This window comes from Xiphophorus maculatus, chromosome 8 (genome assembly GCF_002775205.1).
Source record: "Xiphophorus maculatus strain JP 163 A chromosome 8, X_maculatus-5.0-male, whole genome shotgun sequence".
In the NCBI taxonomy this organism is placed as follows: Eukaryota; Metazoa; Chordata; class Actinopteri; order Cyprinodontiformes; family Poeciliidae; genus Xiphophorus; species Xiphophorus maculatus.
Window position 1 is genome coordinate 24,410,557 of NC_036450.1, and position 20,930 is coordinate 24,431,486.

Consider the following 20,930-nt stretch of genomic DNA (forward strand, 5'->3'; position numbering starts at 1 on the left):
GGATCATATTGTCATTTTTTTAGTTCACAAAAACCTGGCATTTTAACATAGGAAGTAAGTTCATTTAAGAACTTACTTTATTTTATTGGTACTTATTTTTACTTGAATTAAGGATTCCACAATTTGATTAAATTTATTTTGTGAACATTTTATTTATGTTGGTAGAATTCCCTGCAGGCAAAGTTACAATTAGGACAGTTACATTGGTCTTCATCCGCCCGGGATATCGCTCTTTCTTCAACAAAACTATAATAGAAAAGAATTACAATGAATACAACGATTCACTACTTCTCTCTGTTTCTGTATTTCAGCACAATTAAAAATTAAGATGGAAAAGTGAGACCTTCATTTCTTCCTCACATTTAAAACAAGTAGTAGATATAGCAGGCAGGGAAGGGGAACAATTCACACTTCAAAATATAAAACTGTGGATCTATTTCTTTAAAAATTAAGAAACGTAGGCTTAGTGAAATAAATAGTCACAGTTTAAGCAGTGTAATAATGAGTGACATTTATTTTTGGAACTGAAATGAGGGAGAACGTGAAAAGAATAACTTGTCAACAATTACTTTACTGACCCAGCAGCCATAATGAATCTCAATGTTTTCTTATAAAACGAAAAACAATCATTTTTAGCACAAATGTCATATTTTACTCCCTCATACCACTTTCAAAAAGGATGTATCCAGGGTGATGAGCCATATTATATATATATATATATATATATATATATATATATATATATATATATATATATATATATATATATTTTATTTTATTTTTTTTTTTTTTTTAAATGACACTGCCAGTCATTAAGTCACTGTTGATTCGTTTCTCATGTTTGCTTTACATTTAATTTTTCACTGGTAGGAGACTTAATGAAAAGCAAAGTCTTATAACTAGACTTTTATAATTAGAACATACGTACATATTCCGCTTAAGTTTTTAGTTTTGTTGCAGCATAATGACACGTAGCTTCCTCAGTCAAATGTATAAATATAGCCTATACGCATATATATATATAAGCTAGTGGCATTTATATATGTATATATATAAAAATCAATGACAGTTTCAGAAGACTTGATTTAGAAAATATGTGTATTTGAGACCTAAGGCGTGTTATTATAATTAAGAGATTTAATTTTTTAAAAAAAAGCCTAGCACAAAAGCTGAATAAATTGTTGACGTTCAGGAGGACGTCTGATCAGTTCTCCACTTGTGATTCGCGAAGAAGAAAAGTTACACTTCTAAAGAGGTCTGTGGTCATTTATCGAGCACGTCCCACTTAAGCTTCACTCGTGCTGAATGGAGTCGATTACTTTCACCAAACAGAACCATCCAACACATTCTTCACTTTGGATCTTATCGTCAAACGCTCTATGAATTGCTTCATATTTCCATTTGCTATTAGGATTAAGAGACTTCATTTTTTGAAAATTAAGTCAATTTTTTGACTTTTAGGTTTTCAGTGGCTGAAGAAAGAAAGCACGCACGCACACGGGGTCAGGACCGCGCCTAGGCAAGAAAGCTCGCGCGGGTCCGCTCAACGCCGCCTAAGAAAATAAAAAATAACCAAAAGTTTGCTACATATGAGGTGCGCTACTTTTTTTTTTTTTTTTTTTTATCTTTTCTACCTTTTATTACAGCTATAAACGTGTAAAACACGTTTTCACTCATTGCTGTTTCCCCCGTCCAGTGGTTTCAGATGCCGTCACCGTCAACGGTGGAAAAGTTGCTGTCGGTCGACTGCGTCGGCTCCTTGTCGTCGCTCCTTCCCCGCAGTTTGTTCAGCGCCTTTCTGAAGGAGCCGCTGAACGACGGACTGGAGAAATAGTACACGACGGGGTTGAGGACGCTGTTGAAGTAGGTGAAGCACACGGACGTGTAGAACGCCAGGTTGGCCTCTTCGAAATGTCTGCATTCGTCATACCACACCTTTAGGATCCACACGGCGATGCGAGACATGGTGCTGGGGAAAAAGCAGGTGATGAAGATGAGGGCCACGGCCGCGACGAACTGAACGGCGCGCTTGATCTTCCCCCGTTTGTCCAAAGTCCTGTTTCTCAGCTGCCAGGTGATTCTGATGGTGCAGAACGCCACGATGGCGGTCGGCAGGAAAAACTGGATGACGTAGAAGGCGTTGTGCCAGGTGGAGAGAGGCGTGAAGCCCATGCAGATGTTGAAACTCTCGCACTGTGTGCGGTTGCTGTTGTAGAAAAAGTGCTCGCTGGCGAGAAGATACCCGGTGGCCAGAAAAATCAACCCCCACAGGCCGACTGAGACCCACAAAGCGTAGCCCAGGCCCAGGCGGTTGATGGGGTTCCGCGGGCGGACGATCTTGAGGTATCGGTCGACGGCCACGGCTGTGAGGAAGAAGATCCCCGCCGCACGGTTGGCGGCCAGCAGGAAGAGCAGGATGCGGCACGGGATGTCACCGTAGATCCAGTCCTTCCCACGCCGGTAGTAGTCCGCTCTGAAGGGAAGGCAGAACAGTACGACGGAGTCCGCAACCGCTAGATGGGTGAGGTACACGGAGTTGGGCTTCCACGTGTCCATGTAGAAGGTGAACATCCACAGAGCCAAGAAATTCCCCAATAATCCGAACACGAACTCCAGGATCAGAACTGGAGGCAGAACCCGGTCCAGGATGGGAGAATCAAAGGCACAACAGACGTCTGAACGGGAACTATTCATCTTCTGACTGTTGAAACAATTATGTTTTGTTATCATTCTTACATTAGTAGGTTTACTAGTTGTTTTCATTTAAATGTTTAGTGTTCTAATTTGTTAAACCATGTGAAACACAGTACTAGCTTTTTCCCTTCACCTTGAACATGTTTTTTTTTTTTATATATCTACCGGAATACTCCTTACCTGTTAGACTGTCCGTGTATAGGATGTTAGTTTCTGTGTTCTTTCTTCCTTGTTCAGAATAACCCTTCCTTCTTTGATGTAGGTTGAGCAAACACCTATCACTGACCCATCGGTGATGAGCAACAACCAGCTCTGAGTGATTAAAGACGTGGTGCACCAGGTGTCTTTAGTTGAACAGCGAATCATGTTTGCACTTATGCAAAAGGGCTCACGGACAAACATGCTAATTCCAAAGTGGAGCGAGCATCTGTGCACCGGCGTTATCTGTGGGGAAGTGGTGTTGACCCAAAGGAGCATTATAACAACTGTAAATGTTATCTGCCTGGGGATGGGAGCTTCATTAGAAAACTATTATACCTGGGAATAGGTTTACTCTTGGGTGAGCAGTAAGACGCAGGAAAAACAAGTAACCCGCGGCCATCTACGGGACTCATAAAGTAGGCGATGACGACAAAGCCCACTCTGGAAAAGAAAACACTTAACTCGTCGAACACATAAATGGAAAACCAACCTGGAATGAAGAGCGGAACAGCAGAACAGACAGAGGAGAATGAAATTTATTAGCCTACAGATTTGCTTGAGTGAAGAACATTTGTGAAGGACTTAATTCATACCACGCCTTTGGCAAACAAGAGAAAGCAGCTATTGACTAAAAAAAAGAAAAACTGCCGCCAAGTGAGTGGCCAAGTCTGCACCTTTTTATGTACAGTAAATAAAATAGGTATAAAATGACATAATGTGTACATTTGGCCAGGTTGTTCTTGATGTTACAGGTCACATCCATCCCAGTGAAAGTGCATATTTGGTCTTTACTTCTTGACTTCACCCAGATCGTCGATGCTGTCATCATCCACCTACAGAGGGAGAAAGAGGCTGAACTCAGAAATGGGTGTGTCGAGTTTGCAGATTCGTACACTAACCGTTTTCTAAAATCGTAGTTTTGTTGTGTGAAAGTTTTTGCCTGATCAAATCCTGCCTCTGAAGTTACAAACTAATCACAAAGGCTTTACTTTTCCAGATTTCTAATGGCAAGCCAACAACTTTATCAAGCAAATAATAAACACCAACAAAAAACCCCCACTTTGGCTAGGCCACGAATATGCTTTGATCTAAACTATTCAGTTGTGGCTCTGGACATATTTAATGATCGTTGTTCTGCAAAAAGCTAAACCTCAAGTCTCTCAAGTCTTTTCCAAAGCCTTATTGTTATTATTCACTAATCTTGTCTTAATGTACTTAGGCCCCGCCCACACAGAGAGGATTTTAGATGCATCAGCAAAGAGGGTTTTTTTTTTGTCGTTTAGTCTGTGCGTCCACACGGAGCTGGCGTTTTGGGAGACCAGAAATTATCATTCTTTGAAACCGAATTCCGGCATCTTGGTTAAATTTCAAAATGGCGGCTTTACGTATCCTTGTCGCCAAGTGAGCCGCGTGCTTTATGAAGCGACGCTGTAGCTCTAGCTCTCTCCCACAAGCGTTTCACTCTCACAAATAAACATGGCGCCAATAACGGTGTTTTCTGTGGCGCTGCGTCCTGTCGTTTACAAAAAACGTACCGTGTTCATTTCAGTGTAGACAGGGTCCAAAGTTTGGCCATTTGTTTCACTGGCCATTATAAAATCAATTTATTGTTTCTCTTCCAATGCAGAACTGTTCACTACGATGCGTTTGTCTATCATGTATAATACCAGTAAAATACGTCAAAGTTAGTAGAAAGTCATGGAAACGTTAGAAAACTTTTGCCAAGGAGCGTTTCAAGTCAAAGACGACAGAAGAATCATCTGCTGCTCAAAACTGTTCATGTTTTTTTCCCCGTATAAAACGTCTCAAATAATCATCAAGGTTTGCTTAAACTATTCTTCTGTTGCACATTTTTCCCTTTTTAATCAAATATCCTTCGTCTCAACTGTCAAGGTAATTGTGACTAATGAAGTGCTTTACATTTTAATCATTTAAGTTTTTAATGTAAAGCACTTTACATTAAAAACTTCATGTAAAGTAAGTTTTTGTAAAACAAGTTTATATTTGCTTTAAATCCTACCTTTTTGTAACCATTTCAAATCTAATATTCTAAAATACTATTTTTAATGATTTTCAGTGTATTATTTAAGTATGTATGTTGGGTTTCTTTCCTGTATAGCCACACACATTTTTTATTTAAAATGCTAAGTTGAAACAAATCTAAACACCAAACCAGCCCTTTATGAATTATGTTGTTTGAAATCGCAGTGCTGCAAGGTTTCAATCAAATATTCATAACCAGATGTGTTTGAGTTTACAGATAAAGATGGAAAAAAAGTGCATTTTACCAAACTTAACGGGTATAAAAAGTCATGAAACTTTTTCCATGAAGACTGTTTGTTTTACCTCAGGCCACTTTTCTTGAATGACGTCAATTATGTCATCTGTAAAATCTCCCTGAATGATTATTTCATCCTCGGCTGTAACTGAGGCACCACAAGAGAACTTCTGAGCAAAGAATCGCTGAGCCTCTTTAAGATCAATGTCTGCAACAAAGGGATCAACATTTAGACAAACGTGCAAAAAAACCCAACATCACCATGCGTAGATGGAGGGGGACGGCACAAGTCTCACCAAATGTTGCCAGGCCACATACTCGTGTGACATATTTCTTCTTTGCTCTTGGAATTTTGGCTATTGTGACTTTCTGAGGCACCGTCTTCTTTTTCTGTTTAATTTGGCCTCTACCACCTAAAAAGAAGAAAATCAAGCAAGATTTGAGTCACTGGCATCATTGATCTCCATGCCGACAGCAATGGTGCTGAGAGATGGGGAAACTTCGGGAAAAATAAACCTACAACTGCATCATATCCAAAAACAGAATCAGTTTTATTGGGAAATATTTTGCACACAAACAACTAATTTGACTTTGGTGGCAAGCCTTCACAGCGCACAGACATTAAATATGAATATATAGACTAATATGTAAAGTCATACCTCGTTTTTGCTTCTTCTTCTCCTCCTCTTCTCCTGAAGGAGGAGCTTCTCCAGTGCCGGATTCCTGTTTGGGAGCATTTCCTCCCGGACCAGAGGGACCAAAGAAACAAAAAGAAGAATTACAACCAGTTTTGCAAAAATGATATTCATCTACTGGAGTAAATATTGGTTTACTTTGAGAAACCTGATTACAAACAAGTTTTTTTTTTTTTTTTACTTTGCTACTCCAATTGCTGAGGAATAATAATGAATATTTGTTTTTTTATTATTAGGGGTGCACCAATAGCTGTAAGGGGACCTTTATGCAAAATTTACATATTTTGTAAATTTTGTTTCAAAAGAACAATAAAATAATCTTTAGCTGTTTTTTGGTAAGAAGTTTTATTGTGTCTGGAAAATGAGCCGTTTCAAAAACCTGAACGGTAGGTCAAAAATCAACATGCACCGTTACCTAGCAACATAAGAGAGGCTCCAGCATGTTTGGTCAGCTGGTTTTACCACTGTATGCGCTGTACAATGGCTGCTGGAAAAGACAAATGCATTGTTGTTGACTTACCCTTCCGAAATCACTTGCTGCACGCAAGAGGCTCCACTACTGCTTTTCAAAAATGTATAGTGGAGAGTCTGTTTGCAGCCATTTTCATATACGAGTGTAAACATTGAGTTATGGGGGGCGTGACCAGCAGCAGCTTATTTGGATTTAAAGTGACAGGGGGCCCTAAAAAAGCTCAACACAAGCAGAACTGCAGAACTGAGTAGACTAAAATCTACAAAATCACTTTTTGTGATTTTGTGGAAAAAATGTAATTGACTTGTTTTGCATAGCCAACAGACCTATCCTAACTTGTCCAGTGAAACATAATAGGTCACCTTTACTTTGGACTGAAAAGCCAATACAAGAAACAAATTGTATTTACCTCCACAAAGGTCTGAAAAATCAGCCACTGTCCAGTTTTGCTCTGTTGTGGCAGAGCTCTGACTGGCAGATTCATCCACCAGGGCACATCTGCATATGCATACTTCAACTTGGAATTAGATTTGCCATCCAGATGTGTCTAAAAACACCATCTTGCTCTGTATGTATTGGCTCTGTAGCTTAAAAAGTATCCAATGACAGAACTTCATTCCTATAAAGGCAAGAGATCCTATACAGACCAAGCCAATAATTTAGCTTTTAAAGTTACTGAAAACTGGTATTTACACAGACTTCTAATCTCTCTAACCACTATTAACTAAGCTCTTTAAATTGTAGGGGAGTGAAGCAAAAAATCCACAGAAAACCTTGAAGGTACTCACCTACAGTCATCTTGGCAAACACATCTGGAAAGTTCTTCTCAAGCCACTGCCTACATTTGGCTGGCTCGGGCATGTACTCGCAGTACTGCGGAGACATCACCGGTTTTTACAACTCTCGAAAGAAATAATCTGCAGGCGCTTGTTTATAGTCCACACAATGCGAGTGCAAAGTCTGTCTAATGATGAAACTCACCTCTGTAGGTAGGGAGCACACTGTAGGAAGAAAAACAAAAAAACTCGGGTTAGAGGCTGTCGAAATTACGCCGCGATTACGCGACAGATTGAGTTTATTGATCGTACCTCCGCAGTAAAGAACTTTAAGTGGGTACTTCGAATCGGGGTCCAACGATCCTTGCTCAGACCTGCTTTCTGTAGACCCAGATTCCATTTCAGTAGTAGCCATCACAAATGATCTGGGCAAGGTGAAGAGAAACAATAAGAAAGTTTGAGAAACAAGAAAACAAAGTAGCGTCTGCATGGCAGCTGATGTTTCACATTGTGTTTTTGTCCACCCTATCCCTTCACCATGTCCTTTTTCTTTCCCTGACGTCACAACGTTGTCATTTTGGTTGAGCATAAAGCCTCCATTTATGAGAAGACTACAAATGGCTGTTGAAATAGTATCACTGTTTCACTGATTGAAATGAAGCGTAAAATTAGCTAAAAATGGTAACCTTTACTGGTCAGTGAACGCATCATAGTTTCATAGTAAGCTATGAAAGAAAATGTAAATGGTTGTGATCTTGTGAGATTTTAGGTCACTTCTTGCATATTTCGATATAAATTGAGAATCTGCCACACGGTTTAGAGAGCCTTCCTTAATTTTTAACCCGACTACATAATCCTGGCATCATATCAAAGTTCATTTAGGACAATATCAGGTTGAAATGGACAAACAACTTTTGAACATGTTGCTAAAATACCTACTTTTACATGCAGGCATGATAATGTTACGTGTGTAAGGTCATGTGTCCGTTATTTAAATGTCACAGCTCGTAAAAAAAACAGATGAGAAGAAATATCCGATTTCCTCCCTACACCAGTCTGAATGAAGTCTATATTTCATCACTTTAACCACATAGTTCAACTTTTTTTCTTCCTGACCCTCTGCTGCTTTATGTAGAGATTTTTTTATTATTATATTTGTTTAGCTCTCAGTTTAATCTAATTTGCTACACAGCTGAAGTAGCCTTAGCCGGCTAACACATGCGGCTGCTTTATAGGTTGAAAGCGCTGCTCAACAGAGCAGTGTGCTAACATATTCAACATCAAATTGTACAATTGAAGTCATAAATAATGTTGCCACTCCGGTCACTGCATACACCGAGCTAAAACAAACCCCCACATTTCGCTTTGAGCGCTTTCATTCATCAGGTTACGTGGACTCGCCAGCTGTCACCGTTAGCACCTCGATTGAGTTTAGCAGGCTAGCTAAGCTAATGCAGTACAGCGACTCACTGCAGCTGAAAAAAGTGAATTAAGACGCGGAAAACGGGGCCGTTCCCTACCTCGCACAGTAAACTCTTAAAACTGCTGGTTCAGTAGAACATCCGCTCGCATTATTAGGGTCAGTTCCACTTTTAGAATATCATTTTCACTGAATAAGGTTTAGTTGGCATACTTCGAGCACGCCTTGTTACGCCTCTTGTGAGAGGAGTCTAGCCAATAATATATAGCTGCAGCCGTTCGCACCACTCTCAGACCCAACGCCGCTCCCAGGCTCCGGTAGCCGAAAACCCTTCCTGGTTCATGCGAGAATTTGCTTCCGGTTGGCGCATGCGCAAAAGCCAATTGGTGTTAGGGTTCACTGACACGATGTGAAGCCATTATTCAGCGAATGCGTCAGTGTAGTTTCGTTTAAAGTGGGATTTCAAATATGAGGGATAAAGATTGGGTTTATGTAGCTGGGTGTTAAGGTCATGTGAGAATTTGCATTCGGTTGGCGCATGCGCAAAACCCCACTGGTGTTTATTATGGTTCACGATATCAAACAATACTTTATTAACCGAATGTGTGTAGTTCGAAGACGGGATTTAAAAGATGTAGGATAAAGATTAGGTCTATGTGGTAGGAAGTTAAGGGTAAGTATAAAAAATCATTAGGATAATGAAATCCAAGGACATCAACTTGTAGCATTCAAAAGCATGGACATAAAATTTGACATTTAACTAAAAAGTAAAATACCAAATGTGTTCTGAAGCGTCCTCCATTTCCAGAAGTTTCCAACAGACTGACACAGACAGAGCATTTGTATGACTTTTATTAAGAAAACAAAACCACTGGACATGATAAAAACAAAACCAAGCACTACTGATGGAATAAATAAGTCAAACCAAACCATAAATCTGTACACGATCTAAAGAAAAAAAATGGTCCCAAGGGAAAAAAAAGAAGTTTTTTTTTCATCTCACAGCTCTTTTTTTTCTCATTTTTCTTTTTACACACAGTTATGAGCAAACTATAAATCAATCGGCTCAATCAAGTGAACGCTACAACATAAGTGAGAATTTGTTTTTCTTAAACTGAGTGTATATGTAATGCTGTTTATAACTGTTAATGTCAATACAATAGCATTTTTAAAGTTCCAGCTCTGCTGGACTGGGAATGAGGTATATGCTAATCCACCCTCTGAACCGAGACAATGTTTTAACTCCTTCCTCTCCATCCGTGTGAATGCTGATTTGCTGAAAATCTGATTCTGGGTTGTAAAATGCATCGTAGCCCCGTCCCGTCACGGTTCGCAGTAATTCAGTTGATCTAAATTCATCCAGGATTGATTAATGAAAGTAAATCTTAACATGAGAGAGTTTTTTTTTTTTTTACATTAGAGGTCGTAGGTCTGAATCCGTACTTTAAAGTTCAAGTAAACTGCACTAATCAGCACACAGTCAGGGGGCACCATGCCACGTGCGTATGGATTCAGCCGACAGACAGCACCTTGAAGGAGGATCAGAACCAAATGTTTGAGCGAGAAAAAAAAAAACATAGAGAGAGACTGGACCTTTAGTGGCGAGCGGCACCAGCATGTGTAGGTCACAGACGAGTAGTGACACGGAACCAGTACAGGGAAATAAGACAATAGAATGCGAGTCGATGGTGATGTGGAAAGAAACCGGAAGTTCTGATGGATGAATGAGGTTTGCAGGTGCTTAAAAGGAATGAACATGATCAACTTCTGGGTAGTGTTAAAACCTAATTTTGACGCATTTTATAGGAGTAGTACACGTTTACTTCCTTGCTGGGAGGAAAGCGAGCGGGCGGATGCCAACACGTAATGATACCTTGCTGCCCAAATAACTGCCTGGATTTACGTACAGCCGACTTGGTGTCGTTCTAAATCACATTGTCTTTTTTTTTTACCCGCAGCAAGGAAGCAAATATCTCCCAAATCTTTTCCTCAGAGAAAATATCCTAACAGGTGGAGTTAAATATAAATAATTGGAAAAACTAATTAGTGACAGTTATAAGGCAAAAAAACAAAAAAAACAAACCGAAACAAAGCATGGCACCAAAACGTAAGTCCAAACCTGCTTGAACTAAAACTTGTATTAGTCGTAACAACTCAAGGCACACACCTCCGGGACGCGCTCTAACCATGTCTGTCCTCACTACTTATCCAATAGTCCGTCTCGGCGTGCACCGTTGCCCTCTTCCTCTACGAACCGCGAGCTAATTCACTTTAGGAGAAAAATAAAAACACAAACATGGAGAACTTTTCATGGATAGAGATAAAAGACATCCACTACAGCAGCAAATCTATCTGTGATCGATTGTGACATACCATAACAGTGCATTGACCCTCCTGAGGGAGAAAAAAAAACAAAAAGAGAGATATAACTAAACATTCCCTAAACAAAAGAGAACATTAGTCTAGCAGGAGGCGAATCGGGAGGATGGAAAGCGAGACGTGGCCTTGGGGGTGGGGAAGGGGAGGGGGGGCTGCCACAGCCACTGATCTGAGACCAGGTTAGCCCCTTGACTTATCCTGAGCTAAACCGCTAGCAGTGAAACAAAAGAGTGATCTCAGAGCAGCGTCTGCGATCGGCCTCGTCCTAATCTCAGAGCTCTTTAAGTCACAGAAGCGGGTCGGGGTTTGTGTTCTGGTCTGGCGGTGGCTGGGGCTGAGCTGCCGGCGCTGTCCCGAGGCTTGAGTCTGGCGCTTCTCTTGGCAAAACAAAATGTGGAGGACTGGAAGGAAGCACGGAGGGGGAACCACTGAACAAGAGGTAATATCCATCCTCCCTCAGTGGCAGTATTTGGGTAGAGGTGGCGAAATGGGAAGTGGGAAACAGCGATAAGGAAGAGAGACGTCCGTTCTCCCCTTGGTTTAGAAGAGCAGGGAGGGGAAAAAAAAATAAAACAATCTAAGAGGAGAGCCGGTGTGTCCATTAGCCCTAAATCATCTAGAATTAATGGGAGGAGGTACAGAGGAAGGGAGACAGGAAGGTGAAGGAGAGAATGACTCAGCCCGAAACATTTAGCTCTCCTCAAAGTCCTGAGATGAGGACTCCAGTTTGCTTTTCTTGCTGGGCGGGGTCTCCTCCTGTAGATCCTGTAAGCAAGAAACAACAACAAAAAAAATACAAAGCATGATTACATCTGATGAGCAAAGATGCACCACGAAGTTAGGATCAGGCAGGACGTTTTCACCTTGTTCAGCCCCAACCAGTGACTAGCTGCGTTTCCATTATCTCTATGTTCAAAACTCTAATGTCAAAAAACTACTTTGCAATTGCAGTGTTTCCTTTAAATAAGAAAAGCAATTAAAAACACACGTGAATAAGCTTGTTCATTAACAAACATGACTCCTCCGGCCACTTCCTGTCGTCTTCTTCTGGCTGTCGATCACGTGACTTGTGTGATGCAAAAAGAGTGTCTCCATTTTGCAAAATAAACCAAATTTGATAATAAAAAAATAAAAAATAAAATCACTTTATCCTAGTGTCAAACCATTTTATAAAAAAAAACAACAAGTGTTTTTCAAAATTGCCATATTTCCATTAAGCAAATTTATTTTCAAAATATCAAATTGCGCAGTTATATGATAAAAGGAAACACAGCTAGTGAAAATTGCAGAAGGATTTGTAGTCAGCTGCAGAAGACAGATATTGGGTGCGTTGTGTAAGCTAAAATGCAACAGCTAGCTAAAATACTAATGACAGCATGTATACTGCCAGTAGCAGGTTGACCTATACTCCATTTACTATGACAAAAACCCATTTAAAAGCTAGAATTAATTAAACTCCTAATGATAGCTAAAATGTTCTTAATAGCATGTGGGCTATTACAATGCTTTTTTTCAAAGTGAGCTAAAACACTAACTAGGATTAGCATTTTAGCTAATTCTAATTAGTATTTACCAGCAGCTGCTGGAGGTCAAAACCCCCACAGGGGTCCTTTAATGACTGAGTGAGAATGTTACAGATGGACTTCTAAAGGGACGCACATGCCTCAAGGGCAGCACGTCCACACTAGAGGTCTTTAAATATTCAGTAACCGTTCAGTGTGTGCCGTAGGAAATCACTGTTCAGGACTGTAATCTGAAACACGAGTGAAACAGAAAATGTTGTTTTGGTTTTGTTAGACTTTTTATGAAATGAGTCATGTTTTCAAGTCACAGAACAACTAAAGGTAAAATCTCTCATTCTTTCAGTGATTTATTCTTAAAGAGCTTTTGCTTTATTAGCCATGTTGTTCCTAGAAAGCAGGTAGAACAGAGATCCGGAGGAGTGTGTGAAAACGTGAACACTTTGTTTCCTGCATGGGTTGCTGCTCCTCTGAGAAGTTTGCAGACAGACGTGCAGACATGTTCATACCTGAGTGGCTTTGCTGTCTGAGGAATCCTTCTCCCCCGAGGACAGACTGTCTCTCTTGGCACTTTGTGCTCGCTCTGAGGTCTCTGATGTAGGGATGCTCTTCCCTGAAATCACAACACAGTATTAAAAAAAATAATAAAAAAAATCTCAGACAAACTTCTCACTTCTTCATCTGGCAGCAAATACAGACAAGAACTCTTCAGTGTGTGTTTGGCGCGACGGTGTGCTCTTTTCATGGCCGCTTTTTCGACACATTAGTGACCCCAAGTGGTTGTTTGGGGTAACTGCAAGATCGGAATCATAACCCAAAGAGCTGAAACTAAAATTATATTAAAGTCATCTACTAAAATGTGACCCCGCCCCCCGTTCTTTATTAATTAAGTTTGAACAAAGCCAACAGATGTAGATGCTCTGACAAAAGGGAAAATATACATTCTGCAATGCTAGATTTCTTGCACAGACTGAAAAAGTTTACACTTAAATTTGTACTGCAGCCCTTTTTTTTGGATCTGATTCTTATTCTATGTCATTCTTTTACTCTGTTTTTATAATATTTTATACTTTATCCATCTGGTTTCTGATTGAAACAAATAATCAAATCAATTACACTTTATTTCCACTTAAAGGATTTCTGGTAGCAGTCAGTTTAGCAACAAATCTGAAGAGGCCTCTGACTGAAGATGGTTGCTGTCTGTCATGACATGAAAACAGCTCAATTTCAGGGGAGCAAACATATTTCACAGTAATGGTGCGTTCACACTAAACACATCATTATATGTCGGACGATTCAAGTTCGACGCGTGTGGACTATGAATGCAGATGCTTGACATTTTGCTCTACAGTTAGCGTTTCGAACATTTGGTTTACCTTCTAAGACTATGTGGAGGCACGTCAAAAATCGCTCTAGCCGTCGTTTTTCGATGCTGGCCTATTTGTCGGACGTCGGGTGCGATTTGAAGCGTCTCATGCTTCAAATCGCGTTTGAACCATGAGACGCTTCAAATCATGCTAGAGGCAGGAAATGTGTCACAATGGGTGTTCAATGCGCCTTTGAATGTAAACCAGACGTGCAAAATGCGTTTGGTGTGAACGCACCACTACACTTCATGGATGACATCATCAGCTGTTGGTCATCACTGCTAATCTGCCTCATCTGCTTTTGCTGCTCTTTGGTCCTACTCTGCATCCATAAAGTCTCTTTTTCAAATCCTCTGGAATTTGGGGTCAGAGTTCAGGGATTAGTTTAGTTTTTGAGTCGCAAAAACAATAAGAAGTTGTTGCCACGGTTATGCATCATAAATGTCTTAACGCTAAAAAAGCAAAAATCCTTCCAGCTTTGCGGCATCCAAAACCAGAGTGAATAATTGTCCAAAAAAGAAACTCCTCAACCAAAAAATAATAAACATAAATCAGAGCTACTCTACCATTTTCTATGAATATGTTTAGAAATGATAAATGTATATATGTTTCCAGAGATTTGTTTTCAGAGTATTGAAATAACTTTCTTAAAGGGGCAGTATTATGTAAAATAGATTTTTTTCCCCCTAGCTTTACATAATGTTATGTTCTTCCCACATCAAAAACCTACATGGAGTGTTGCTTTGATTCTTTCATGCATATTTGAGAAATCCTTTAATCTCCATGGCAACCATTTAGCTGTGCAAAAAGCCTGGGTGGACCTAGTTCCGCCTTCGAGGACAAAGCGCCTCATCAGAACTGCAGATTCTAAACTTCCAAGGTTTCACCTCACAGAGTAGCCCTCCTTCACAACATACCCACTCAGCTCCTTCAGACTAGCCAGCTGCAATTAGCAAACACCTGGTGGAACTGTACATCAGCATTCACAGTGGAACGCTGGCGAAAACGTTAAAAATGCTAAAAATGTTAACGTTTTTACCAGCGTAAAAACAGAGCAATGTGTGATGACTTCATAGTCATATTTGATATATGTATATATAGCATTTTTTATAAAAGAAAGTTAGCATAGTTATTTGATTGCGCTACACGATGGCACTATGTGCCTGGAAAAACATAATACTGCCCGTTTAACCTGGTTATTTAGAGCAACAGATTAAATAAGGCTAACAAGCTGAAACTATTTGTCTGTTTGTGTTGAGATGAAAGAAGTGAGACAGAAAAGTTGACGGTTAAATTCCCAGGAGGTTGGATTGGGGCAACACAGGTGTGCAGTGGTTTTATCAAAGGGGAAGTGGTTGTTTTAAATTGAGGATGAAGACAAAAACAGCAGACGGCATATACTGGTACATACTGGTGTTTACTGGTATATATTGTGTCTGTGACGGTCTGACCTCTCTTGCTGTCTGGGCTCTGGTCAGTCTTGGCCTCGCCGTTGTCGCGGTGAGACGCGGCGTTGGACTCCGGGGCGGGGCTGGTGCTACAGCTGTTTTCCTGCTTCACTGGGGACGAGTCAGCGATGGAGCTCTGGTTGCTGTTGTCATCTGGCACAGGGCAGACCGAGAGTCAGAAAACACACGGCCAACGAGCACAAGACAGAAAACGTGTGTAGAAACCCCACCATGCATGTCCATCATCCCTGGAGAGGAGCTGTTCTCCGGAGTCGTCACCTCGGAGCCGTATTTATCGTCCTTACCCTTCTTCTTATTTTTGTTCTTCTGCACCACAGGAGACACAGTGAGCTACAGTCTGTGCTTCGCTTACATGTGACATTTTCAGCAAACGGTCTGCTAATAATCATGAACTCACGTCGTCTGATTTCGGCTCCGTCACCGGGACCCACTTGTAGATGCGAAGAGACGTGTCTCCGACCGTCACCCATTTCTTCTCCCTGATTGGACAGACAAACAAGCAGATTCAAAGTGTCCTCTGGTGGAAAGGCGCTCTGAAACGTGGCAACCTAACCACTTCCTAGTATACTTATACTAGTATAAGTATACTTATACTATACTAGTATTCTTATAAGTATACTATACTTATACTAGTGTAAGTATAATAAGTTATACTTGTATAAGTTAGTATACTAACTTATACGAGAAAAACTAATAAAACTATTAAAATGGTGATTTATTATGAATGTCCTGTGAACATTTTAAGCTTTTCATTGAGAGTTTTCTGAGGTTCTCTGACATGATATTGCATGTTACGTGGAAAAATCCAAAAATGTTTTAATTTATTGCTGCCATTTGAAACAGCTAAATAGTACTTTAGCTGTTTAGGTTACTTTTAGACATCAAAATGATTTTTTTATTAGTGTGTATTAAAGATTTACTTTATTTTAGTCACAAAGGCAGTTAAGTCATTATTAAAATATTTTTATATTAATTACGCTTATTCTAATCAATGTAACTCACCTGAAACCCGTAAACATTAATTCAGCGATTTATTATTAAATCTAGATTTTAAAATGATAGTAATCAATTTAAAATCTGGAAACAATTCTATTATATAAATGTCTATATTATGTGGATGTGCTTTTCTGAATAGAATCAACACGACCATGAAGTAAAATCTACATAAAGGTTGTCAAGACAACAACACAAACAATAATCCAGTACACACACATTATTTTATTATTGTATCTGGTACTCTTTAACTAATGTACAATATTTTCCCCAGGTTACTATTTATGTAAACCTAAAAAATTTTAATAAAACATCTCTGAAAGTTTCATCTGTGATTAGAATAATTTTGATTAAACATGTCTATGTGTGTGGTAAACAGGTTTACCACACACATTTAAAAGAAAGACAAATGTTAAGAAAGAAAGGAACAAAGGAAGAGGGGAGAAAAGAAAGAAACAAATTATAAGCAGCTTCTTAATTTGGTTATAGTTTTTTTTTTCTAGCAACCTTCTGCTGCTCAATCGAAAAATAAGTTCAATATGCCAATGTTGGTCGAATAACTAGTCGATCTAAGTTTTAAAACCAGTGTTGGCTAAAAAAAAAGTTTCCCTTTAGTGTTCATCTTTAATGCAAAATGACAAGTTTAGAATCAAATTTCTTTAAAGTAAGAGAAAGGTGTAGAAACCTTAATATTCCGGTTTAATATTCATGTAGCTAGAAATTATTGCGCTAGAAGTAGATCATGAGAAAACAATGTTAAAGAAAAACCTGATATAAAAACCGAAATTAATAAAATAAATAAATGCTTTAAAAAACAAACAAAAAAAACGTGTATTTCCAACTTATTCAATCTTCAGATGTTACCTAGCTGATACAAAATAAGTTATTACAAAACTGAAAAGGACATAAAAATGAACAATATCCTAAAATATAAACGTCTTTATATTTATTTTACATTACACCATCGTATTTTATGTTGCTTTTATTTTGTGAAACAAAAAAATACTAAAGTTACAACAAAACCAAACTTCTGCCTTTGACCCGGGGACGTTTGATTAATCCGCCTGAATAAATGAAAATCAGATTAAATTCCGCCACCGAGCGGAGTCGAACAGCTGCATCCATAAATGTCACGTCCTCCGAACAAACATGTGCTTCTGCGCTGTTTAAAGAGGACAGAATGTGATTTTCTGGTGTAAAAAGATAAGCCTGAGTCACTACGTGTTCAGCCATGCACTACAGTAGCCTACTTCCCTCTCCCAACCCCCACCGTGTCTTATTCTCCGGCAGACCTAAAGGGCGACTCAAAGCGCTTAATTTAAAACTCCACACGGACTAAAGTGCTCCGACTCAAGAGCGCCGTCGTCAAAAATGTGTCAGCGTCCAAGACTTATCGGCCGTTTCGCCGCAAACAGCCCGCCGCCTGCGCTCGCAGCTCGGCAGCAATGGCTTCATGTGACTACATCGAAATGGCTTCTGGGCTCAACCCTTTTTTTTGCCGTTAAAAACCAACGGAAAAACACCGGCTCTGTGCTGTGAGCTTCCCCCGCGAGCGGGCTCGCGGAAGCCGGGAAAGGCGCTCCTCGCTGGAGCGCCCCGGTCGCACCTGAGCCGCAAGTACATCTGCTGAGAAACCGCCGTTCAAAAAGCTGCCCTTTATCTTTCTATTTCATCCCTCTCTCCGTCTCGCTCCTTCCCTCTCCTCCCCCAACAAGCAAGCCTTTCTCGTGTTAGATAACGAAGCCTGCTTTTTTTTTTTATCTTGTTCCTCTTACCATTTTCGTACTTTCTCAATAGCGGCCATAACCCTCTTGATGTCATCTTTCGCCCTGCTCCGGGTCTCAGCTCGGACCGACCTGCCCGACATTGCCGCGGTGGGTATAATATTTTTAAAGCTCGCCGGCAGTTCAGACACAATGCAAACAGTAGAGCGCACAGAGGAGCCAATGCGCCTGCGCGGCCTGTTGGAGCAGCGGGGGGAGGAGGCCGAGCGGGGCCTGCCGGCTGCAGCTGCACACTGAACAGAGATGTGTTTGCCTGCTGAGCTGAGAGAGCAGCAGAACAAAGAGTGCAGCCCGAAAACTCCGAGCTGGAGTGGCCACTGAGAGGGAGAGGAGGAGAATTCAACTTTACTGTGTTTTCTGAGGGAATCTGTAGATTTTGACAATAATATTCGCAATTATAAGTCGTTAGGAGATCGTAAGGTATGATTTTAGATTAGTAAACTAAGCAAGGCTTAACACCTCACAATCAGGCTGATACAGGCAAAGAATCAGGGGCGCAACTACATACTTTCTGAGGTGTATGCGAACATGTCATCGCCCTCCCCCAACCCCCCACGGCCCAATGACATAAACTTGTACAACTCATTTGTAATTAAAGTATCAATAATAATAAATGTACATATATGTGAATAAATTGCTGCCTACAGGGCAATTAAAAAAGGATGAAACAAAAAACTGTGCAATATTTCATCATTTTGAGCCAAAGAGCCGCTTCTGTTAGCCTGTAGGCTGCAGGTCTGAGGCTTTTTGTTAGCAGGTTTTCTATCATTCTTATAGCTTGACAGGAAACCTGATCCAAACTGGCAACCCACATTAATAAAATGGTGAAATAATATTGACCACTTATAAAAGATATCAACATTTTTCCTACACAATCCTAACAAACGTTTTTAATGTTTTCTTCACAATATTTATTAATTTATCTATTAATCTATTTGTATGATTTGTTCTTTAAATTGCCATTCATATTATTTTTCGGTCTCAGGAAATGACTGAGGGATGAAGAGACTGATGTTCTGGTTCTGTAGGTTCTTTAGGTTCTGCCGGGTCTGCGGTTCCTGATCCATTCTGTCTGATATCAAACAACCCACTGAATTTTTAAAGCCCCTGTTAAACTTCACTGTGGTTGTTTAGCCTGTTTCTTCCCACCACCGTCTGTATTTTTGCCAGAGGTTTAATTTCTAAGGACGGTGTTTTATCGGGTGGACATTTTAAAAAGACGCGGGTTGATAGCAGCTCACCGCGGCTGCGTAGCAACCGTCTCTAAGCAACCGTGACAACAGCGTCAGTTCGTGTGGTTTAGTGGGGTCCTATTTACCCTAAACGACAATCTAGCTGACCTTAATATTTCCCGTGTTTTATTTTTGTGGTCGTTATTATTACACTTATTGTTGAGGTGTGTGATAGGTACCTCAGGGCCACCGTAGATAGGTGTGTCTATCAGACATTTATAGCAATACGGAATAAATCGCGTCCTTATTGGTTCAATAAGGGGCGGAGACAAAAACAACCACCTGTTATTTTAGCCTAGCTTAAGCTAACCTGAATATTTACAACTCTCTGGTTGATACAGTAACGTTACTTACCTTCTGTCTTTCAACCACTTTGAAAAGCTTTTCTTTGTCTCTCTAACATCTTTATCTTTCCCCCTCTTCTGTTTTCTGTTTTGTGCCCCGGAGTTTTTTCTGCCGCCCATCTTTAGCTCCCTGTTGTCGAGGCTTTAATACAATTCAAATTTAAAAGAAAGAAAAAACGCGCCTCAGCTTGTTCTAGAAGAGACGCTGCCCAAGCTGCCTGTATGGGAGGGAAGGACCGCCTAATCAGTGCTGTTCCTGTTATTGATCATTTCATACACAAACATCTGTTAAGTACATAAAATGCTGACAAAAAAAATAATTCCCCACATCGTTTTTGCGCCCCCTCTAGTGCAGCGCCCCTATGCGTTGCATGCACTGCTTACCCACTTTGCAAAGAATAAGCACAATAAAACCTCTTTTACAATGTCTGCTTTCCCTGATTTTCTTCTTTTCATTTGTTTTGATATTTTTCTTTCCTTTTCGATATTTTGAAGTTATTCTGTATCTCTTCGTTGCTATTTTAGAGTTTTGCTAAAACGCAGACTGACTTAAATTTGACATATTCTTTCCATTCATTTGTTTTTTCCCTCCTTTCTCTCTTTCTTCACACGTATATAGTTGTAGTTATTTTATGACTGTATGTGATAGATCGGTGCCTTTTAGAAGTTATATAATTTGTGAACATTGGTGAAAAACCAGAATCAGAAAGACCAAGAAGCCAAATACAATCCTGAAAGAAAACTTGTTAGAGGCTGTGGACGACACGAGAACAGGGTGGAGGTTATTGCTTCAGCAGGACACCAACCCTAAACAAACATGAAAAGTGATTAAGCAAAGCATTGATTTAGGAAGGTTTAATATAAATCCAAAACACTTCTTTCATGTTTTTCTTGTAAATAATTTTGAATCCAATTTATTATTCCCACTTTTCAGATGTGGACTACTTTGTGTCAGTCTAATCAGCACCAAAAAGCAACAACTTTTGGGGCAAAATGTTAAGAAAAAAAAAATCTCAGTAGTGTTGTTCCTCTGAAAATCTTCATTTTGATTGGTTACTTTTCTCATTGGTTTGTATCTTTAATCCATCTGTTTATTTCCGAATGCCTTCATTCTCATTTTACAACGAAGGTTTTGGCAAGTCCTTTGTTTTGTTCACTTTGAAACCTTTGAAACTTTGAAGCATTTGTTCATATACTTTTAGATCGTCACATTTTTAGTTTTATTGTCTTCATACTTTCATTTCTCACGTTTGAAATCAAATTAAAAATACATTATTAATCCCAAAAGGAAAGTAAATGTAACTCA

The 20,930-nt window shown here is 39.8% G+C and overlaps 3 protein-coding genes across 5 annotated transcripts; all 3 read right to left on the minus strand.

The window, feature by feature from the left end:
* Nucleotides 1-875: 875 nt before the first annotated feature.
* On the minus strand, nucleotides 876-3,313 carry LOC102232198 (hydroxycarboxylic acid receptor 3-like). The gene is made up of 3 exons (XM_005802492.2): nucleotides 3,232-3,313; nucleotides 2,875-3,138; nucleotides 876-2,701 (listed from the first exon to the last, which is right to left on the minus strand). Exon 3 carries the CDS (start codon nucleotides 2,692-2,694, stop codon nucleotides 1,702-1,704), a length of 993 nt encoding a protein of 330 aa, XP_005802549.1. The 5' UTR covers nucleotides 2,695-2,701; nucleotides 2,875-3,138; nucleotides 3,232-3,313; the 3' UTR covers nucleotides 876-1,701.
* A 100-nt stretch (nucleotides 3,314-3,413) lies between these two features.
* Nucleotides 3,414-8,864, minus strand: denr (density regulated re-initiation and release factor). 3 transcript variants are annotated; one of them, XM_023337737.1, is made up of 8 exons: nucleotides 8,637-8,864; nucleotides 7,429-7,541; nucleotides 7,322-7,341; nucleotides 7,129-7,213; nucleotides 5,833-5,931; nucleotides 5,470-5,586; nucleotides 5,242-5,381; nucleotides 3,414-3,728 (listed from the first exon to the last, which is right to left on the minus strand). In XM_023337737.1, exons 2-8 carry the CDS (start codon nucleotides 7,529-7,531, stop codon nucleotides 3,684-3,686), a joined length of 609 nt encoding a protein of 202 aa, XP_023193505.1. In that variant the 5' UTR covers nucleotides 7,532-7,541; nucleotides 8,637-8,864; the 3' UTR covers nucleotides 3,414-3,683. The 3 variants fall into 3 exon arrangements, with proteins under 3 accessions (XP_023193505.1, XP_023193506.1, XP_005802521.1); XM_023337738.1 differs by having other exon boundaries at nucleotides 8,750-8,863; XM_005802464.3 differs by having other exon boundaries at nucleotides 5,833-5,922; nucleotides 8,637-8,862.
* A 506-nt stretch (nucleotides 8,865-9,370) lies between these two features.
* On the minus strand, nucleotides 9,371-18,278 carry bcl7a (BCL tumor suppressor 7A). The gene is made up of 6 exons (XM_005802465.2): nucleotides 18,040-18,278; nucleotides 15,669-15,750; nucleotides 15,481-15,577; nucleotides 15,254-15,403; nucleotides 12,945-13,048; nucleotides 9,371-11,680 (listed from the first exon to the last, which is right to left on the minus strand). The coding sequence occupies exons 1-6, from the start codon at nucleotides 18,129-18,131 to the stop codon at nucleotides 11,606-11,608; spliced, it is 600 nt and encodes a 199-aa protein (XP_005802522.1). The 5' UTR covers nucleotides 18,132-18,278; the 3' UTR covers nucleotides 9,371-11,605.
* Between the last annotated feature and the right edge of the window lie 2,652 nt (nucleotides 18,279-20,930).